The sequence below is a fragment of the Bubalus kerabau genome, chromosome 10 (assembly GCF_029407905.1).
Source record: "Bubalus kerabau isolate K-KA32 ecotype Philippines breed swamp buffalo chromosome 10, PCC_UOA_SB_1v2, whole genome shotgun sequence".
NCBI lineage: Eukaryota > Metazoa > Chordata > Mammalia > Artiodactyla > Bovidae > Bubalus > Bubalus kerabau.
In genome coordinates, this window is record NC_073633.1 from 56664700 (window position 1) to 56682633 (window position 17934).

The window sequence follows — 17934 nt, forward strand, 5'->3', positions numbered from 1 at the left end:
TACCAAGGATTTTGACTTTTTTGGGGAGGGGAGGTTGTTTGGGGGTCTCCAAATCTTAATCTTTAGTGTTCTCTAGGAGAGTTGAACCACCACAAGGTATGACAAGAACTTCCTGTGAAAGTGGACCCCAGGTAGCTTAGCCAAATAATTTTCCCCAGGATTAGTCATCTCCGTTCCTGGTCACAAGCGGCTCTATTTGTTGAGCACCCACTATGAGGCAGGTACTACCGAGTACCTTCCCTGAATATTCACCACAGCTCCTCAAGGCAGCTCTTACAAGTGAGAAAACTGAGCTTCAAAGACAGTCTCCAACTCATGCAAGCTCACCTAGCCAGGAGGTGGTGAGGATGGTAAAGCAGTTATCAACTGACCATGTCAACACGTTCACCCCAGAATGGGATCACTTTCAAACATAAGGGTAAAGAAAATGGAGAAAAACCACCCTAAGGTGGGCAAGCTAAATAAATATACTTGGTCCCATCATTCTGAAGTTTAGCACAAAATAGAAAATGGTAGTAATTGGGCAGAGGCATTCACCAGGTGATCAGCTAATGAACAGCATCTAGGGGTCTGTGTTGACCTTAGGGAGGGCATAGATCTGGGAAGAGGGCTGACTGATCACCAGGGACTGCTGGTGACCAGAGGGCAGTGATCGGAGAGAGATGTTAAGGAATGATAAGGGGAAATTCCCAGAAAGTTTTCAGGCGTGGGCTGGTGAAAGGCTGGGAGTCCAGCCAAGATGAGATAATGTCGAATGTGAAGGTCATTCTGATACAGGAGACATGAAGGTGGATAAGGAAACACAAGATAGTGTGTACTTAGCTCAGTTTTCAAATGATTGGGAGAAGGTGGTAAGTGGGGGTGGTCTGGGGGTCTCCAGTTGGCTTAGAGTGAGTTGGCAGGTCTTAATCAGGATATTATTTTATAATAAAGAGAAACTTGGCATGCTTATTAAATGTATGGTTTTTGCTCACATTTTTGTTCTTTAATCCAGGGCCTGTTATCAAGGTTCATGGTCATGTTTTGGTTTTAGGGTTTGAGAGAGAAGGGGGGAAACACAACCCAGATAATGCCACAGTCAGTTTCTGCACTGAGACAAAGTCCCAAGGAAGTCACAAGGACCTATTAGAGCTGAACTTTGAAATAGAAGAATCTCAGTAATGAATGTCCCGTGGGGTCAGCTGATTAAACCTCATACTTGGGAGACCAAGAAGCCATGATCTATTAAGTGGATTAGCATGGGGCCAGAATAGAGGCAGCCCCTTGAATGAGGAAACTTCCGGAGGAAGAGGAATGACCACAGGCAGCAGGGCTCAATTTTCAGAAGGGCTGATACCCCAGGAGAGACTTGGCTGGGTATGATGAGTGGAGATGAGAAGTGGGAATTCCTGGATGTGCCCTCAGCTCATCCTCCATGTCTGAGCTCCAGCAACCACTGCCTGTGAAGACTTGGTCTTGCCTGGGAAACAGCACCCTTTCCCACTCACACAAGCCCTCTCTCTGCATGGACTAGGTGACCATTCACTTTGAGCCCCATCCTTGCCAAACTCTTCCCCAAATCTCACAGATTGGATTCCCCTGGATCCAGAGGCCACACCAACTGTGGGGAGTGTAAGCCATCATAGGCTAGTGCCTCTTTCTCACCATTTAAGCCATGCTTGGCGAAATGTTTGTAGAGCTCTAGGAAGTGGCATCCAGGCTGGTAGGAACCCCCATTGGGGTAGAAGTCATAGTGTGCTATGGGCTGTTTGATGCCCACACTCAGGCCCATGTGCTCCCAGGTAAAGGTGTGAATGGCGTCCACAAAATTGGCGTCATCTGGTGAAAGCCGGTCACTGAGGGAGGCTTTTTCAAACAAAGGGCCTGCGGCGTCCAGCCCTAAGAGGAAAGCAATGGGAAGGATCAGATTGGAGCAAGAGGAGGCAGGGAGAAAGGCTCTTTTTAGCTTTCTGATGTTATTGCACATTCATGAGCTAGCAAGAAGAGGAAAATCCTAGGGCATAATCTTTCTCTAGAAAATCTTGTCATGACTTTTTTTTTGCAGTAAAATTAAAGTAATTCATGGTGCTTAAAATCGGACACAGACTGGTTATTATCTATGGGGAAAAGAGGTTTGCAGGAACTATCTAGTGGCAGAAATGAGGTTATAAGCGAATGCTTGATTTATTTAAGCAAATCAGTTTTAAGTACCTTTCAAGCTACTTTCGAGAGCATCTGTTTGCATACAAAAAACCACTGTGTTATTGTAAGTAGTTCTAACCTACCCATCAAAGAAAGAATTTATTTGCCTGCTTGTTGTCAATAATTTTCCTAAACAAGCTGGCTTTCTCTCTACACTAATGTCATTTCATTGGAATGTTCAGAACAGCCTTGGGACATTACTGTTCTCTGGGGAAAATGTCATGAGCAAATAGGGCTGCTCACAGTTCTGTCCTTAAGTGACAGATATGTTTGCATGAGACAAGTGGCAGTCTCTGGCAGACTATAGTTGGGAAGTATTTATGCACTCAAGGAGTTTTGTCTGTCTTTCTTCCTTTACCTTTTCTGGAAGACCCTTTGTTGACCTGTATGAGGCCTGGCTTCTATCCTTGGTGGGGATGAAGGAATTGACATGGGGCCACAACAGTCCCTGTTCTCAAACCCTCACCTGTAGTTACATGTGAAGGCTGTGGTTTATATTTCTTTCTTCATCAGGCTGACTATGAGACGCCAACAGGGTAGTTAGCTGTCCTGTCACTTCTGATGTGTGTGGGCCTCGCTAATAATGCCTGATGTGGCCTGTGACACCAGCCAGCGTGGAGAGGGTCCTGGGAGTTCTGACTTATCCTTCTAGGCCTGGTTTGTCTGTGAAGGGCCTCACTGGCCTTCTGTGATAAGTTCTTATGTGTGTTCACTCCCAGCCTATTGAGGGTTAAATCATGGAGGGCACCACGTACTGATCTATGATCAGGCCTCCCCAGTCACCAATGAGATGGAAAAAAAAAAAAAAAAAAGGAAAATGAATTCTCATCATGACAGACTGGCTTCATTTAAATGTCTGCCATCATCCTTATCTTTTCTCAATGCTAAAATAAATCTCTTCTTTTATGAAGGAATGGTCACAGTAGATAGCAGTTGCCAAAGTGTTCTTTCTTGATAAAATAAAAGGTCACAGCAACTCTATTCATCTTCAATTTTGTTCAGACTGTTTTAAATTGTGAAATATTATTTTAGGCTGCTCGGTCTTGAAGGATGAATAGGCATTTGGTAGGTAGACTAGGGTTTGGTATTCCAGGCAAAGGGAATAGTGATTGCAAAGGCCCAAAAGGACAAGAGGCCATGGCGTGTTTGTAGTAGAGTGAAGAAAAATCTAGTGTCATGAAAGCCTGGAGCCACAAGAAGGGACCAGGGTGAGGAGACGTTGGAGAGCCTTGAGGATACTATGCTGGGAAGGGCCTTGTCTAGGCCTCCTAAGTTTCACCCTGTAGGAACCAGTGGGCCTCCGAGACTGGGCTGAGGAGTCAGCTCATCAGGCCTGTTCTTCTGAATGTGACTCTGGGTCAGCAGCGGGGAGGGGTGAGGATGGGCGGGGAGGATGAGGTGGGTATCTGGGCAGCCTGCTAGAAAAGGCCTTCTTGTGCGTCATCAGCTCTTCCTAGGTATCTTGGGGTATTTCCAAGCTGGCATAGAGCTTGGGGTTTTTGGTGCTGGGATCCCTCCCCCAATCCAGATGGGCCCCAGCGTAGGATCCACGTGTTTCATTAAAGTGGAAACAGAGGTACAAACATGGCTGTCACAGGAAATGTAAGCCTGTCATTCATTTTTTTCTTTCTAAATTTATTTTTAATTGGAGGATAATTGCTTTACAATGTTGTGTTGGTTTCTGTTGTACAATGAAGTGAATCGGCTATGTGTATACATATATCCCCTCCCTCTTAAGACTCCCTCCCACCCTCCACCCCACCCCTCTAGGTCAGCACAGCGCCGAGCTGAGCTGACTATGCTCCACAGCAGCTTCCCGCTAGCTCTCTATTTCACACGCGGCAGTGTATGCATGTCAGTGCTACTCTCTCAGTTCGTCCCACCCTTACTCCCCCCACTGTGTCCACAAGTGTGTCCATTCTCTATGTCTGCGCCTTTCCTCCTGCCCTGCAAATAGGTTCATCAGTGCCATTTTTCTAGATTCCATGTATATGCATTAATATACGATATTATTATAGCTGTCATTCTTTAATTCACATTGGGCTTTTAAAACTATAGGTTGGAAAATAAACTCTTTCCTATTACAAAAGTGTACAGAAAGTGTACCTTTTAGGTCCTATTTGGCATGACTGTGAGAGGCATTTGTTTGAGGAAAGGCGGTGATTTGCTCTAAATTCTCTGGGAACAGCAGTCTATGACAGCGGTCATGTTTGAAATAAATAGTGCTACAAGTCCTCCTGTGAACTCTAATACAGCTCAAAGGGAGCCGGGGGTGTGTTAATTATGAGCCTGTTGGAAAAGCAGGTCCCTGCTCCACGCCCCCGTGCAGTTGTGGAGATTATAGTTGTTAGTTATCAGGCATGGTTACCTGTAATTCTTCCAATCTTGTGCTTTCTGCTCATGTAACTGCCAGCGAATCCTGAGACATGTGCACCCAGGCTGTACCCAATTAGATGAACATGGCTTGGAGAAAATTGAACAGATTCCTGGAAGACAGTGGTGAGATGGTTACAGGAGGGGGAGAGCTGCCTAGATAAAAGCCTTTCGTGGGTCCAGCCTGCTCTGGCTCTCTGTTCTTTGTACCACAAGTGAGATGCTTAATTCCTATTCAGGACCCAAACTGTTTTCTCATCTTGCTGACTCTGTCCTGCTTCTGCTCAGGCTCAGCTACCTGGGCCCCTGCCTGTTGATGCTACCTCTTGTCTGCCCAGCTTTGTTGTTCTTGTTGAGTCGCTCAGTTGTGTCTGACTCTCTGAGACCCCATGGACTGTAACCCGCCAGGCTCCTCTGTCCATGGGATTCTCCAGGAAAGAATACTGGGGTGGGTTGCCATTTCTTTCTCCAGCGGATCTTTCTGACCCAGGGATGGAGCCTGTGTCTCCTACATTGCAGGTGGGTTCTTTACCACTGAGCTACTAGGGAAGCCTCCTGCACGCCCTTACCTGGACATGAATTCCTTGCAGGAGTGATCTCATCCATGCATATGGGAGTTTTATAGTTTACAGAATGTGTTTAGATCCCCTAGCACATACAAAGAGGTGAGCATAAGAGGAATAGATGATTCTACAAGACAGAGCTTCAAGGAGGCATCTGAGAGAGCCCTGGGGTCTGGTCTCTGTCTTGTGCCTTCCGATTCCTGTGAGCTTAGCAGAAGTGGTTGTCCTGTCTTGGCTGCTGTAGGAGACCAGCCTAATTCACTCAGTCTTGGAGGAAGGGAAGGGAAGGGAGAGGAGAGAAGAGAGGTCAGGGCAGGTCTCACCTGCAGCCACTGGAGAAGAGCTGCGATCTCCTGGCCGACGAGGCGAGTGTTGCGGACGGCAGTGGTGTAGTGGTTGTGAGCCAGGGTGACCCATTCTGCCAGCCCCACATTCACTGACTGGGCCAGCTGAGACTTGAGCGCGGCTACCATCTCCCAGACCCAGTCTTCCAGTATGTCATCCACCTGAGGGGGGGCCCACAGTATCATCAGCCTCCCGGGGAGAGAGGAGGGAGCCCTGGACAAGCTCCCTCTTTTTTCTTGCCCACCTCTTCCCTTCTCCAACTGTGGGCTCATTCTGGGTCTTTCTGTCCAAGAGAAAGGGCTTAACCTGGGGCTTCTCAGCACCGCTGTCATTTGGCGTCAGATATTTCTTTGTTGTGGGGGCTGTCCTATGCACGGTAGGACATTGAGCAGCATCTCTGCCTCCATCCATGAGATGCCAGCGGCACCCCATCACTCCCCCACCCCCAAACCCCAGGCTGTGAAAACCAGAAATGTCTCTGGACGTTCCAAATGTCCCATCCCTCAAATGAGAACCATTGTCTTAACATTCTCTATTTTAGGACTTTCCAAGCCTTAAAGCAATGTACGTCTTTGTAGATGGGGTACTGAAAGATGGCCTGTGCTTTGAGGGTCGGCGCCAGCCCTACCTCCTCTGGGAGGCCTGTGCGGCTGCTGCTGTGAGTCGCACCTCAATCGCTTACTCTGTCTCCACCCACCGTGTTCTGCTTGCTCTGGAGGGACTAGCACCGTGAGTGGGAACATAGTAGGAACTCATAACGATCAAGATGATTGATTCTTGAGAATCATTCTGTGCATGTACCTGGTTGAGAGCCAGTTTGCAGGACATGCCTGAAGGGTTCACAGAGCAAAGATGTTTGTGTTGGGTCTTGAAGGATAAATAGGAATTCCAGGGAAGAATCAGGTGGGCAGCTAAGTATGGAGGTGGTTGGGGGCAGAGGGGGTGTCTAGGGGATTCCAGGTAGAGGAAATCATGTGCACAGGTGCACAATCTCAAAAGGGCAGTGCGGTCTGTTTGGGAAGACGGGGAAAGTCAGGTGTAATCAAGATGAGAAAACAGGAGTGAAGCTGGACAGCAGCACCGATGGTCTGGCTCGTGAGTAAGATGCATTCATTTAATAAATGTCCACCTAGGACCTTCTGTGTGGATGTAGCATCTTGGGTTCAAATCTAGACTCTCCTAGTTACTAGCAGGGTGACCTTGGGCAAGTCATATAACTGGGCAGTGGCCCTACTTCCTTGTCGGGAAAATGGGGATAATAATAGTGTCCTCCTTCCAGGATTGTTGTGAAGATGAGATGAATGAATAGACATCAAGCACCTAGAACAGTGCCCGGAACACAGTGAGGGCTCAGTGTGTGGCAGGGACAACAGCTGTTGCTGGTATATTATTACCAGCAACAGTAGATGTACTTCAGTTTGCACAAGATTTTGAAAACAGAGAACTCATTCTAGTAAAAGGATCACAGTGAGAGGACCCTGCTGTCTTCATGTTTGTAAACAAAATGTTTAGTCAGCCATTAATTCAGTTAACAAAGATTTTTAGAGCACCTAATATATTCGACAGTATGGATTCTGTCCAGCAGCAGATAAGAGAAAGGACACACTTGGCAGAAGGCGCAGCCTATGTTAAGGCCTGAAGGAGAGAAATCACATGGTCTGTGAAGGAGCTGCAAGCAGAGGTGAGGGGAAGGTGGGGAGCAGGTGGTAGGGGTGGGGTCAGAGGGCACGTGCCTGTTCTGCTGCGTGCAACCTGCCTTACTTTGAGACTCTCAACTCAATTTGTCAGGCATCAAGTCCACAGCTCTGTTCTGTCCAAAGCTTTGCTCTGCCTGTATTTCCTCCTTCCCAGTTTTCTTTTCTTTTCTTCTCTTGTAAGGGAAGGTCCCTTACAACAGGAAAGATGGCATGGTCTTCCCTTACAATGGCTGACCTTCTAGTCCCCCCTCATCTACTCTGTTCCCATGGGAAAGCTTTCCATGCCTGATCTTTTCTGTTTGGCTGGGCCACGTGGCTTGGGAGATCTCAGTTCCCCGACCAGGGATTGAACCTGGGCCGTCACAGTGAAAGTGCCAAGTCCTAACCACTGAACTGTCAGTGAATTCCCTCCATGTCTGATCTTTAGTTCCCTTTAAGATGAGTTTCATCTCAGGGTGCTACCCTCTGGCTTCAATTCCATGCTTTCCTTAAAGGAATAGGGATGGAGCTCTTGGCTCAGCTGGAGAGAGGTTGCTGTGAGTAGGTTGCAGTGTGATGGGGCCCCTGTCAAACCTATCCATGACAAAGGTTTGTGGGCTTTGGAGCATGAGGGTTCTGGTTTTGGATTTCTGTCCACTGAGGGCTGTGTGACCATGGTTGCTGCTTGACCCCTCTGTGCTGCAGTTTCCTCATCTAAGCAATGAGACTAACTCAAGTGGTCATGTAGGGAGGTGTGAGGATTAAATGAGCTGACGACTAATGTAAAGGGCTGAGTTCCTATAGGGCATCTGTATTAGGTCTCTTCTCTAGGGGCAGGCAAGCCTTCACCACCCTCACTGCCATCCCTGTGCTGTGGTGGAATCCCTGCCCTTTTTCCCTAGGATGCATGCTTGTGTGCTAAGTCACTTCAGTCGTGTCTGACTCTTTGTGATCCAATGGACTGTAGCCCACCAGGCTCCTCCGTCCATGGGATTCTCCAGGCAAGAATACTGGAGTGGGTTGCCATGCCCTCCTCCAGGGGATCTTTCCGACCCAGGAATTGAACCCACGTTTCTTATGTCTCCTGCGTTGGCAGGTGGGTTCTTTACCACTAGCGCCACCTGGGAAGCCCTAGGATGGGTCTCCTTTAAATCCTAGGAGGAAGGTGCTGGCAGCCTACAAGAGCCCCTGTGCTTTTCTGGGATGGCAATAGCAGACACCCCACCTTGTGGCTACACCCACATGGCATCATGTGGTTCCCACTACCCCCTGAGGCCAGGTGTAGGGTCTGTTTTGTTCGTGTGGAGGGTATGAGTGAATACATGTTGAAAGACTGGTGGTGGGCAGATGGGCTCATTTTTCTCTCTAAGGTAGGATGAATGGGGGGCTCAAGAGTAGTTTTCAAAGAGATGGTAGGGAAAGACTTTCAAGTCATGAAATAGACCCCAAATCTCTGCAGGTTTCACAGTGTGAACCAAGCTTCAAATTGTGGGTGGCCTAGAAACCAGTTAGGCAGAATTTCTTCCTGGAAACATTTGTTTGACTTCAATCATTGCCCACAATATTCTTTTTCCCCTTCTTCCACAGTAATAGAATTTTAGCATCACTGAAAAGCTACACTTTCTCTAAGAGGATACATATCTCAGCCACCTTTCCATCTAGGTATGGCCAATGGATGTAATTGGAAGCATTTCGGAGATGCTTCTGGGAAGCTAACCTAAAAAAACACACTTGTATACCAAAAGCCAGTGGATGAATTGTATGGTTAAAAATAATACCTCAATATAGTTGTTTTTAAACAATCCTACTTTTTGACTTTTTTTGGTGTATACCTTTTACTACCTTGTGCAACCTGGGATGCAGATGTGATAGCTAGTGCTCTAGCTGCTATCTTGGATTATGAGGATGAGGACCAAACTCTAAGGATGGCACTATAGTGAGCAGGGAATGAACTGGGTACTTGAGGACTTCATTGACTAAAGCTCTTTATTAGTTTTGGATGACATACATCTGGACTGTTGTATGAAATGGAAAAAACAAAAAAACTTCGGTTTTATGTGAACTACTGCCAATCTGGGTTTCTGTTATCTGCAGCTGAATTTAACCCTTACAGATAGAACATCTCATTGGGAGACTGTGTCTTCTGGCTTCCTATCAACTCTTGGGAAACATGCAGGTTCACCTTCATGAACTGCAGTCTTTTATGGGTGCTTATGTGCTATGTGACCTCTTTGAGCCACATTTTATTATATGAAATGTGGAGATAATTATACTTCCCCTGCCCTGCTTACTCATGAAATTGAGATAATCAATGAGATAATGCATGGGGAAGCACTTGGAAAATTAGAATGTACTTTACAAATATTATGCATGGAGTTGTTATCACCAGCTCCCTATCTCTTTATTAAAATTGAACACACTAGGGAGGGGGAATAAAAAAGTAAAAGCAGAGAGAAAAAAGGCGTGTCAGCACTTCCTACCAACCACCCGTGGACTATCATCACCAGCGGCAGCGAGGAGTTGAAGCCACACTGCTGTAACGTGTCTGAGTGATTGAGCCGAATCTGACAGCCCTTATCGGTTTCTCCTCTAAAGAGCAGAAATCTGGTTCTTGTCTCCTGCGGTGTTTTGTTTGTTTCAGCAGCTCGAGATCTCCTTCCAAATGACTCTGGAAGATAAAATTGGGGACAATGCTTCACCTGGTATCTGTTCCACCTCTGCCAGTTCTGGGACAACCCCAGAGTTTCCAAGAGCACTAGGCAACAAGGTTACTGCAAGGTGCTGGAGGTAGGCATGGGCTGCGGCTTTGGGGGACCCAAGGAGCATTGTATTTCCAGCACAATGGCCATTCCTTTCCTGGGAGATGATGGACAGTGACCTAGGAGGACCCCACACAGAGATGGAGAGGTCCAAATCCTCCATCCTGCCATCCCAGTGACCATAAGATCAGCCAGTCAGACCCCAGACTAACTCTAGGTCAGTGGGAAGATGGGAGAAGCAACTGGGACTGAGTTCAAAGAGGATAAGTGTTTCACCCCAAGTCGTGATGCCGATAAGCAGTAGGATTTTGGACCCAGTGTCTCTGACTCCAATTCCCCACATCCCTATGCCAAGGAGATAGCACATAGAGCATCTTAGTTAGATGGCTCTATGCATTCTCTTGTGTGGCTCAACCTGTTCTCACATGTAGTCTTGCATGGACCAGGTAGGATGGGGGTGGGGAGGACTACAAAGGGAGTGATGAATTGTGCTGAGGGGGAGCGGCATTCAGGGAGGACTTTTCAGGGGGAGTGATGCTGATGCTGGCCTGGAGAGTTGAATGAGGGCTTGTGTGTCTGTATGGGTGGGTGAAAGGAGCTTTCTGAGAGGGAAGAGCTGAGGAAGGGCTCCGAGCCAGGAGACCTTGTGGGTATAAGGAGGCAGAAGAATGGGCAGCCAGAGTTTATGGGCCCTTGGGACGCTGAGCTTTATGCTATAATGATAAGATGCTGCTAAAGATTTTTTCAGTAGAAAAGGATAAATGAATATCCATTTGGAATCTTTCAAAGATTGTGGGAGGGTGAGGTAGGGAGAAAAAGACTGTTTTTAAGATTATACCTTCTGTTGTTTTCCTGAAAGGCCTTCTAGCTTCTCTTTTGGGGGAGCCTCACCCTGACTCTGAGCCACTTTGAGGAGGGTGAGCAGTCTCCCAACATCTGTCAAGACCATGGTGTTGGTCAGAGACATGACCCTGTGATCAGGAGTGGAGTGGGGCCTGAGGGAGGGGCTGTGGTCCCAAGGTGTGGCACCCCAGGAAGGGTGACATCTCTTCTGCCAAGATCAGGAATCAGACCAAGAGCCGGGGAGGATGCTCCCACAGCCCCTACCAGCCGAGGGGCCCTCCCCTGTGTCTGAGGGGTGAACACAAGGCCATACCAGCAGTTTTGGTCAGTGAACTCAGTTCAGCCTGGTTACTGAGAACCCTGATCATTCCTTCTGAGCACAAAGTCATTCAGGCTTCTCAAACAGTAAGTCTTGGGCTTTTGGTTTCCGGGGACAGCAGGACAGAAAGATGATGAGGAGAGGTATTAATGAAACCAATTTTCCTACCCAAAGGTTATTAATTTGAAAGGTTATTAATTCCCAGCAAAGGGCAATGATTTTTCACAATGATGACAGAATGAAATGCATCATATTTTATTAAAAGGAGAAGTGAGGGAGAATCTGAATAACTTCTCTGAGATAATGAAGAAAATTTCTGGCACGAGAGTGGCTTTCCCAAGCTCACAGACTGTCTGAGTTTGTCCTCATTCATGCAAGCGTAATCCCAGATGGTGCTCCCATCTCTTTGCATGCACTACTCCCCTGGCCTCCACGTCAGAAGCCAGGGTGTCATCTTACACTATTTTAGCAGCTATTTAATCAGTCCAAAGCTTCAGGTTCCCAAATATTCCTAGAATCCAGTGCCTTAGCTCAGGCGCACACTTGTTTCTTGCTTGGTTTATTGCCACAGCTTCCTAAATGGTCTCTCTCTGGTTAATCTCACCTCCCTCCCTCACACTGCTGCTCAAAGACTCTTTCTAGAACAGAAATGACTATTATACCCATCAGTGACTTTAAGGTTCTTGGTATTGCAGCCAAGGCCATCACCTGAATGACCACCCTGATCCCTCAAATTCTCCCCTCTCTATGCTCTCCTGCTGCCCCAGACTGCCTGCAGTTCCCCCCTTGCCGTTTCACTTCCATGAGCCTTTGCACTCTCACTTCCCTCTCTGCTATTCCTCTGTGAACTCTGGTCGATCTGTTACAATGGTACTCAAACGTCACCCCCTCCAGGAAGCCTTCTCCTCTAGCCAGAGGTAATTACTCCCTCTTCTGCCAGCACCTTTCTGGGCCCCTGATCCTAAGGTCAATTGTTTTGATGCATGCTGTTTTCTCCACCAGGCTGTGAACTCACGGAGGACAAACCTGAGGTGCTCAGTAACTGCTTAGCGTGTGACGTGGTATTCTGTGGGGTCCAGGTCTCAGATCAAAGGCTATCTCATTCGATTTGTCAGCCATTTATGCATTGGGACTCAAGGTAACTAATTTTCTTCTATCCAGTGATTGAATAGCTTTATCTTCTTTCATTTCAGGATAGGTGACTTGAATGCTAAAAAGACTATAAAAATAAAATGGGGATAGATATAATACCCATCTAGTGAAGTCATTGCAAGGATTAAAAAAGGTGGTATTTGTAAAGACCCTAGGATAATGCCTGGCACATGATTAGCACCCATGTAAGGGTATGTTGCTAAAATAAATGTGGCTCAGAGCCTCCAGCATCTTGTATTTTTGATCCATGAAATTCTTTCTATGAAAATGTATCCCAGTTGCCCTCGTAGGACCAATTCTGTCTTATGTGTATTTACTCTGGATTTAGCTGGGAGAATCAGCTCTGGCCTCAGTGCCTGGGACTTTGAAGCTATTCAGGAGAGTCCCAGGGAAAAACAATTGTTAGATGGAAAGGCTCATAAACACCTGGACTGGGCTGCTGCTACTGCTGCTGCTGCTAAGTCGCTTCAGTCGTGTCCGACTCTGTGTGACCCCATAGACGGCAGCCCACCAGGCTTCCCCGTCCCTGGGATTCTCCAGGCAAGAACACTGGAGTGGGTTGCCATTTCCTTCTCCAATGCATGCAAGTGAAAAGTGAAAGGGAAGTCGCTCAGTCGTGTCCGACCCTCAGTGACCCCATGGACTGCAGCCTTCCAGGCTCCTCCATCCATGGGATTTTCCAGGCAAGAGTACTGGAGTGGGGTGCCATTGCCTTCTGGGCTTTCCCTTTTCTTCCTTGGGACTTGGCTCTTTCAGCAGGTGTGTGAGTGAGGAAGTTGTATATATATTCATTCATTTAGTTTCTCAACAAACACTTATTAAGCATATATTATTATATTCTGCCCTGGGCCCTCTCTAGGTACTAGTTTTTGGCAAGCAGGGCCTGATGTCTGTGTTTCAGGAGTCCCCAGTCCAGTGGGAAAAGCAAGAGTGAGCATCAGCCGCTTGTGGTTGCTGAGTATGGCAGTGGAAGGACACCTTGTGTAGGGGCTCTAGGGAAGATGCCAAGAGAAGATGAGGCATCAGTTGAGTCTGGAAGGATGAAAGATTCTTTTTTCTTTTTTGCTATTCTTTTTTTAAAATTTACTTTTAATTGGAGGATGATTGCTTTACAATGTTGTATTGGCTTCTGCCATACAACAACTTGAATCAGCTGTAAGTATACATATGTCCCCTTCCCTCTAGGTCATCCCCCACTTCCATCCCATTCCTCTAGGTCATCACAGAGCACTGGGTTGAGCTCCATGCGTCATACAGCAGGTTATCACTGGTTATCTGTTTTACATATGGTGATGCATACACTTGAGCGCTACTCTCTCAATTGGCCGCACCCTTACCTTTCCCCGCGTGTCCACAAGCCTGTTCTCTATGTATATTCCTGTCTTATGTGTATTTACTCTATTCCTGCTCTGCAAATAGGTAGGATAAAAGATTCTGTAGGCACTCACATCTAGGAGAAATTGTTGAAGAAAGAGGGGCTCTGTGACCTGAGTATTGAAGGGCTGCTGTGGGGCGGAGCGCCTAGAATTCTTTTGTGCAACTCCAGGAGACAGAAACAGAGTTAGTGGGTGGGCATGACATGGAAGGAAACTTCTGCTTTTAAGTGGTTTGTAAAAATCCATAGTTGAAGAAATTAGGACAAAGAGAAAGGTGGCAAAACAACTAACAGAAATGTTAATAGATTAGCAAGCTAAACTGCACACTCTGAGATTGTATAAGACTGCAGAAGACAGGCCACAGATTTTGTTCTGAGCTTCCTATTGGCCAAATCAAAGAGGGAAATAGCAGTTACAGAATTCATGCTGTCCAGATGCTCACACTTTCTTGGACCTGAAGCCTGAGATGGTTTTCCTGCGGGTTGTTGTATAAAGAGGCCACTGCATGAGGCAGGGTCATCGTCTTGAATACCATTCCTGTGAAATATACAGGAGCAAGCTTTATGTGGTTGACTCTGAGGTGCATAACAATCTTCAATGGAAGCAGCACCCACAGTATGAAAAATAGTGTAAGTCACAGTGAGTCTCTGTAAGGCTCTTTGCTCTAACCCAGCAGCAGTCCTATGACTGAAGGAGGCAAGGGCTACTTCAGGTCACATTTTGGGTGGAAGGAGTAGAGCTTCAGTGTCTGAGCGTCTGAACTGCCTTGGAAGCAGAATCTGATCAACCCCTTCATAGAACACATAGAATACTGGAGCAACCTCAGGCAAGCCACAGCTTCAAGGATGCACTCAGTTCAGTTCAGTTCAGTTCAATCATGTCTGACTCTTTGAGACCTCATGGACCGCAGGACGACAGGCTTCCCTGTCCATCACCAACTCCCAGAGCTTGCTCAAACTCATGTCCACCATGTCAGTGATGCCATCCAACCATCTCATCCTCTGTCATCCACTTCTCCTCCTGCTTTCAATCTTTCCCACCATCAGGGTCTTTTCTAATGAGTCAGTTCTTCCCATCAGTTGGCCAAAGTATTGGAGTTTCAGCTTCAGCATCAGTCCTTCCAATAAATATTCAGGAATGATTTCCTTTAGGATTGACTGGTTTGATCTCCTTGCAGTCCAAGGGACTCTCAAGAGTCTTCTCCAACACCAGAGTTCAAAAGCATCAGTTCTTCAGTGCTCAGCTTTCTTTATAGTCTAACTCTCACATCCATACATAACTACTGGAAAAACCATGGCTTTGACTAGACGAACCTTTGTTGGTCAAGTAATGTCTCTGCTTTTTAATATGCTGTCTAGGTTGGTCATAGCATTTCTTCCAAGAAGCAAGCGTCTTTTAATTTCATGGCTGCAGTCACCATCTGCATGAATTTCCAGGTTTTCAAGCTGATTTTAGAAAAGGCAGAGGAACCAGAAATCAAATTGCCAACATCTGCTGGATCATTGAAAAAGCAAGAGAGTTCCAGAAAAACATCTATTTTTGCTTTATTGACTATGCCAAAGCCTTTGACTGTGTGGATCATAATAAACTGTGGAAAATTCTTCAAGAGATGGGAATACCAGACCACCTGACCTGCCTCTTGAGAAACCTACATGCAGGTCAGGAAGCAACAGTTAGAACTGGACATGGAACAACAGACTGGTTCCATATAGGAAAAGGAGTACATCAAGGCTGTATATTGTCACCCTGCTTATTTAACTTATATGCAGAGTACATCATGAGAAACGCTGGGCTGGATGAAGCACAAGCTGGAATCAAGATTGCTGGGAGAAATATCAATAACCTCAGATATGCAGATGACACCACCCTTATGGCAGAAAGTGAAGAGGAACTAAAAAGCCTCCTGGCTTTTCTGAATCCAGCTTGAACATCTGGAAGTCCATGGTTCATGTATTGCTGAAGCCTGGCTTAGAGAATTTTGAGCATTACTTTGCTAGTGTATGAGATGAGTGCAATTGTGAGGTAGTTTGAGCATTCTTTGGCATTTTCTTTCTTTGGGATTGGAGCGAAAACTGACCTTTTCCAGTCCTTTGGCCACTGCTGAGTTTTCCAAATTTGCTGGCATACTGAGTGAAGCACTTTCACAGCATCATCTTTCAGGATTTGAAATAACTCAACTGGAATTCCGTCACCTCCACTAGCTTTGTTCATAGTGATGCTTTCCTAAGACCCACTTGACTTCACATTCCAGGATGTCTGGCTCTAGGTGAGTGATCACACCATTATGGTTATCTGGGTCATGAAGATCTTTTTTGTATAGTTCTTCTGTGTATTCTTGCCACCTCTTCTTAATAACTTCTGCTTCTTCTAGGTCCATACCATTTCTGTCCTTTATTGTGCTCATCTTTGCATGAAATGTTCCCTTGGTATCTCTGATTTTCTTGAAGAGATCTCTAGTCTTTCCCATTCTATTGTTTTCCTCTATTTCTTTTCATTAATCACTGAGGAAGGCTTTCTTATCTCTCTTTGTCATTCTTGGGAACTCTGCATTCAAATGGGTATATCTTTTCTTTTCTCCTTTGTCTTAACTTCTCTTTTTTTTTTTCTCAGAAAAAGAAATGCAAAAAGGCAAAATGGTTGTCTGATGAGGCCTTACAAATAGCTAAGAAAGGATGCACTACTATGACTCAAACTCAGAAGTATATACCAAAAATCTCTCTCCTAGGCATTGACCTGGAATATAACCAGCTCTTGACTGGGCTTCTTTGCCTGAAGACTTTTTGACACTACAGACTGAGTGAGGCCAAACTGGATTTATTTTCTTTCCTTCCAACTCGTTCTTCTTCCTTCCTTTCTACATTTTGTGGTTCATGACACCATCAGTTGTCCATGCTTCTGCTCAAACTAGAAAGTTTAAGAGCTGTCCTGGAATACCTCCTCTGTCCCCTTGGTGATCCATTAGGGTCACCAAATTCGGAGGACACAGTCTCAGGATTATTTTGTCAGGGTTGCTTCCTGACAACCCTCACAGTAGTTTTTGTATTAGTTGTGATATTTTAATAGACTCTTAATGGTTTTTTTTTTTTTTTTTTTTTGTGGAATTAATACATGTTCATTGTAGATAAACAATCTGAAAAATGCTGAAATGAATAATCTCCTTATTCAGAAAAACACACAAGTAATATTTGGAGTATTATATTTCCTTTCAACCTTTTCTTATAGAGGTGTTTGTTCCATAGATTTTATTTGGAGTGTCTATAGCTGAGATCATATGATGTGAAACGTTTTTAAAAATTAATGAATTAATTTTTTGCTTGCGCTGGGTCTTCATTGTGGTATGTGGGCTTCTCATTGCAGCAGCCTCTCTTGTTGCAGAGTGTGGGCTCTAGGGCAAGAGGGCTTCAGTAGTTGTGGCTATTGGGCCCTGTGTGTGTGGGGTTCAGTCGTCATGGCACACAGGCTTAGTTGCCCTGTGGCATGTGGGATCTTCCCCTACCAGGGATTGAACCCATGTCCCTTGCATTGGCATGTGGGCCCTTAACCACTGGACTACCAGTGAAGTCATGTGAATCGTTTTATATCCCTTTTTACACATCATGATAATTTTCTTATGGCATTAAAAATTCTTTAGAAATACACTTGGAAAATAGCATTGTTTGTTTCATTATCGTGGGACATTTAGGTTGTTTCCAGTTTACTTTTTTTTGTTCCTGTTACTAACAATGTTCTGATGACCATCTTTATACATAAATCTTTGTCTGAATCTATGAGTATTGTTTTAGTAAAGATTCCCCAATGGAGGGACTTCCCTGTCCTCCCAGTGCTGAGATTCTGCACTCACAATGCTGGAGGCTCAGATTCAACCTCTGGTCAGGGACCTAGAGCCCACATGCTGCAATTAAGAGTTCGTATGCTGCAGCTGAAGATCCCACATGCTACAGCTAAAGATCCAGCATGCTGCAACTAAAACCCAGAGCAGCCAGATAAATTTAAAAAAGGAAAAAAAAAAGATTCCCCAAAGTAGAATCATTGGCTTCTTAGGTGTGATCTGATTTATATCTCTTTATATAGGCATATGCATCCAAATTGATATTCAGCACTTTTCAAAGCTAATATTTATCGAGTGCCTTCTCTGTGCCAGGCACTTTTCCAACAGTCTTATTTGTATGAACTCATTTCAGCCTCACAACTCATCAGTAAATGGTTAGGAAGTTCAGTGATTTCATTATGTTTGAGGAAATCTGTCCTCATTATATTGGATAGGAACTTTTCCTTCTTCAGGCATGTCTTCTGAAATCGTTATTTTCTTGTGTCTTTAGAACAGATAAAGACACACTGGTGATAAGC

General features: G+C 45.6%; 1 protein-coding gene and 1 long non-coding RNA gene across 2 annotated transcripts in view; one reads left to right on the top strand and one right to left on the bottom strand.

Annotated features, from left to right (window-relative positions):
* Positions 1-17934, bottom strand: part of LIPC (lipase C, hepatic type) — a 163371-nt gene that overhangs the window by 19708 nt on the left and 125729 nt on the right. The window contains exons 2-5 of the mRNA XM_055537823.1: positions 9619-9806; positions 5441-5623; positions 4550-4667; positions 1645-1878 (exon numbers count right to left, since the gene is read on the bottom strand). Coding sequence (XP_055393798.1) covers positions 1645-1878; positions 4550-4667; positions 5441-5623; positions 9619-9806 — 723 coding nt within the window. The remainder of the gene's footprint in view (positions 1-1644; positions 1879-4549; positions 4668-5440; positions 5624-9618; positions 9807-17934) is intronic.
* Positions 9796-17934, top strand: part of LOC129621407 (uncharacterized) — a 40966-nt gene continuing 32827 nt past the window's right edge. Inside the window, exons 1-2 of the long non-coding RNA XR_008699329.1 lie at positions 9796-9925; positions 12062-12197. This is a non-coding gene — a long non-coding RNA (uncharacterized LOC129621407). The remainder of the gene's footprint in view (positions 9926-12061; positions 12198-17934) is intronic.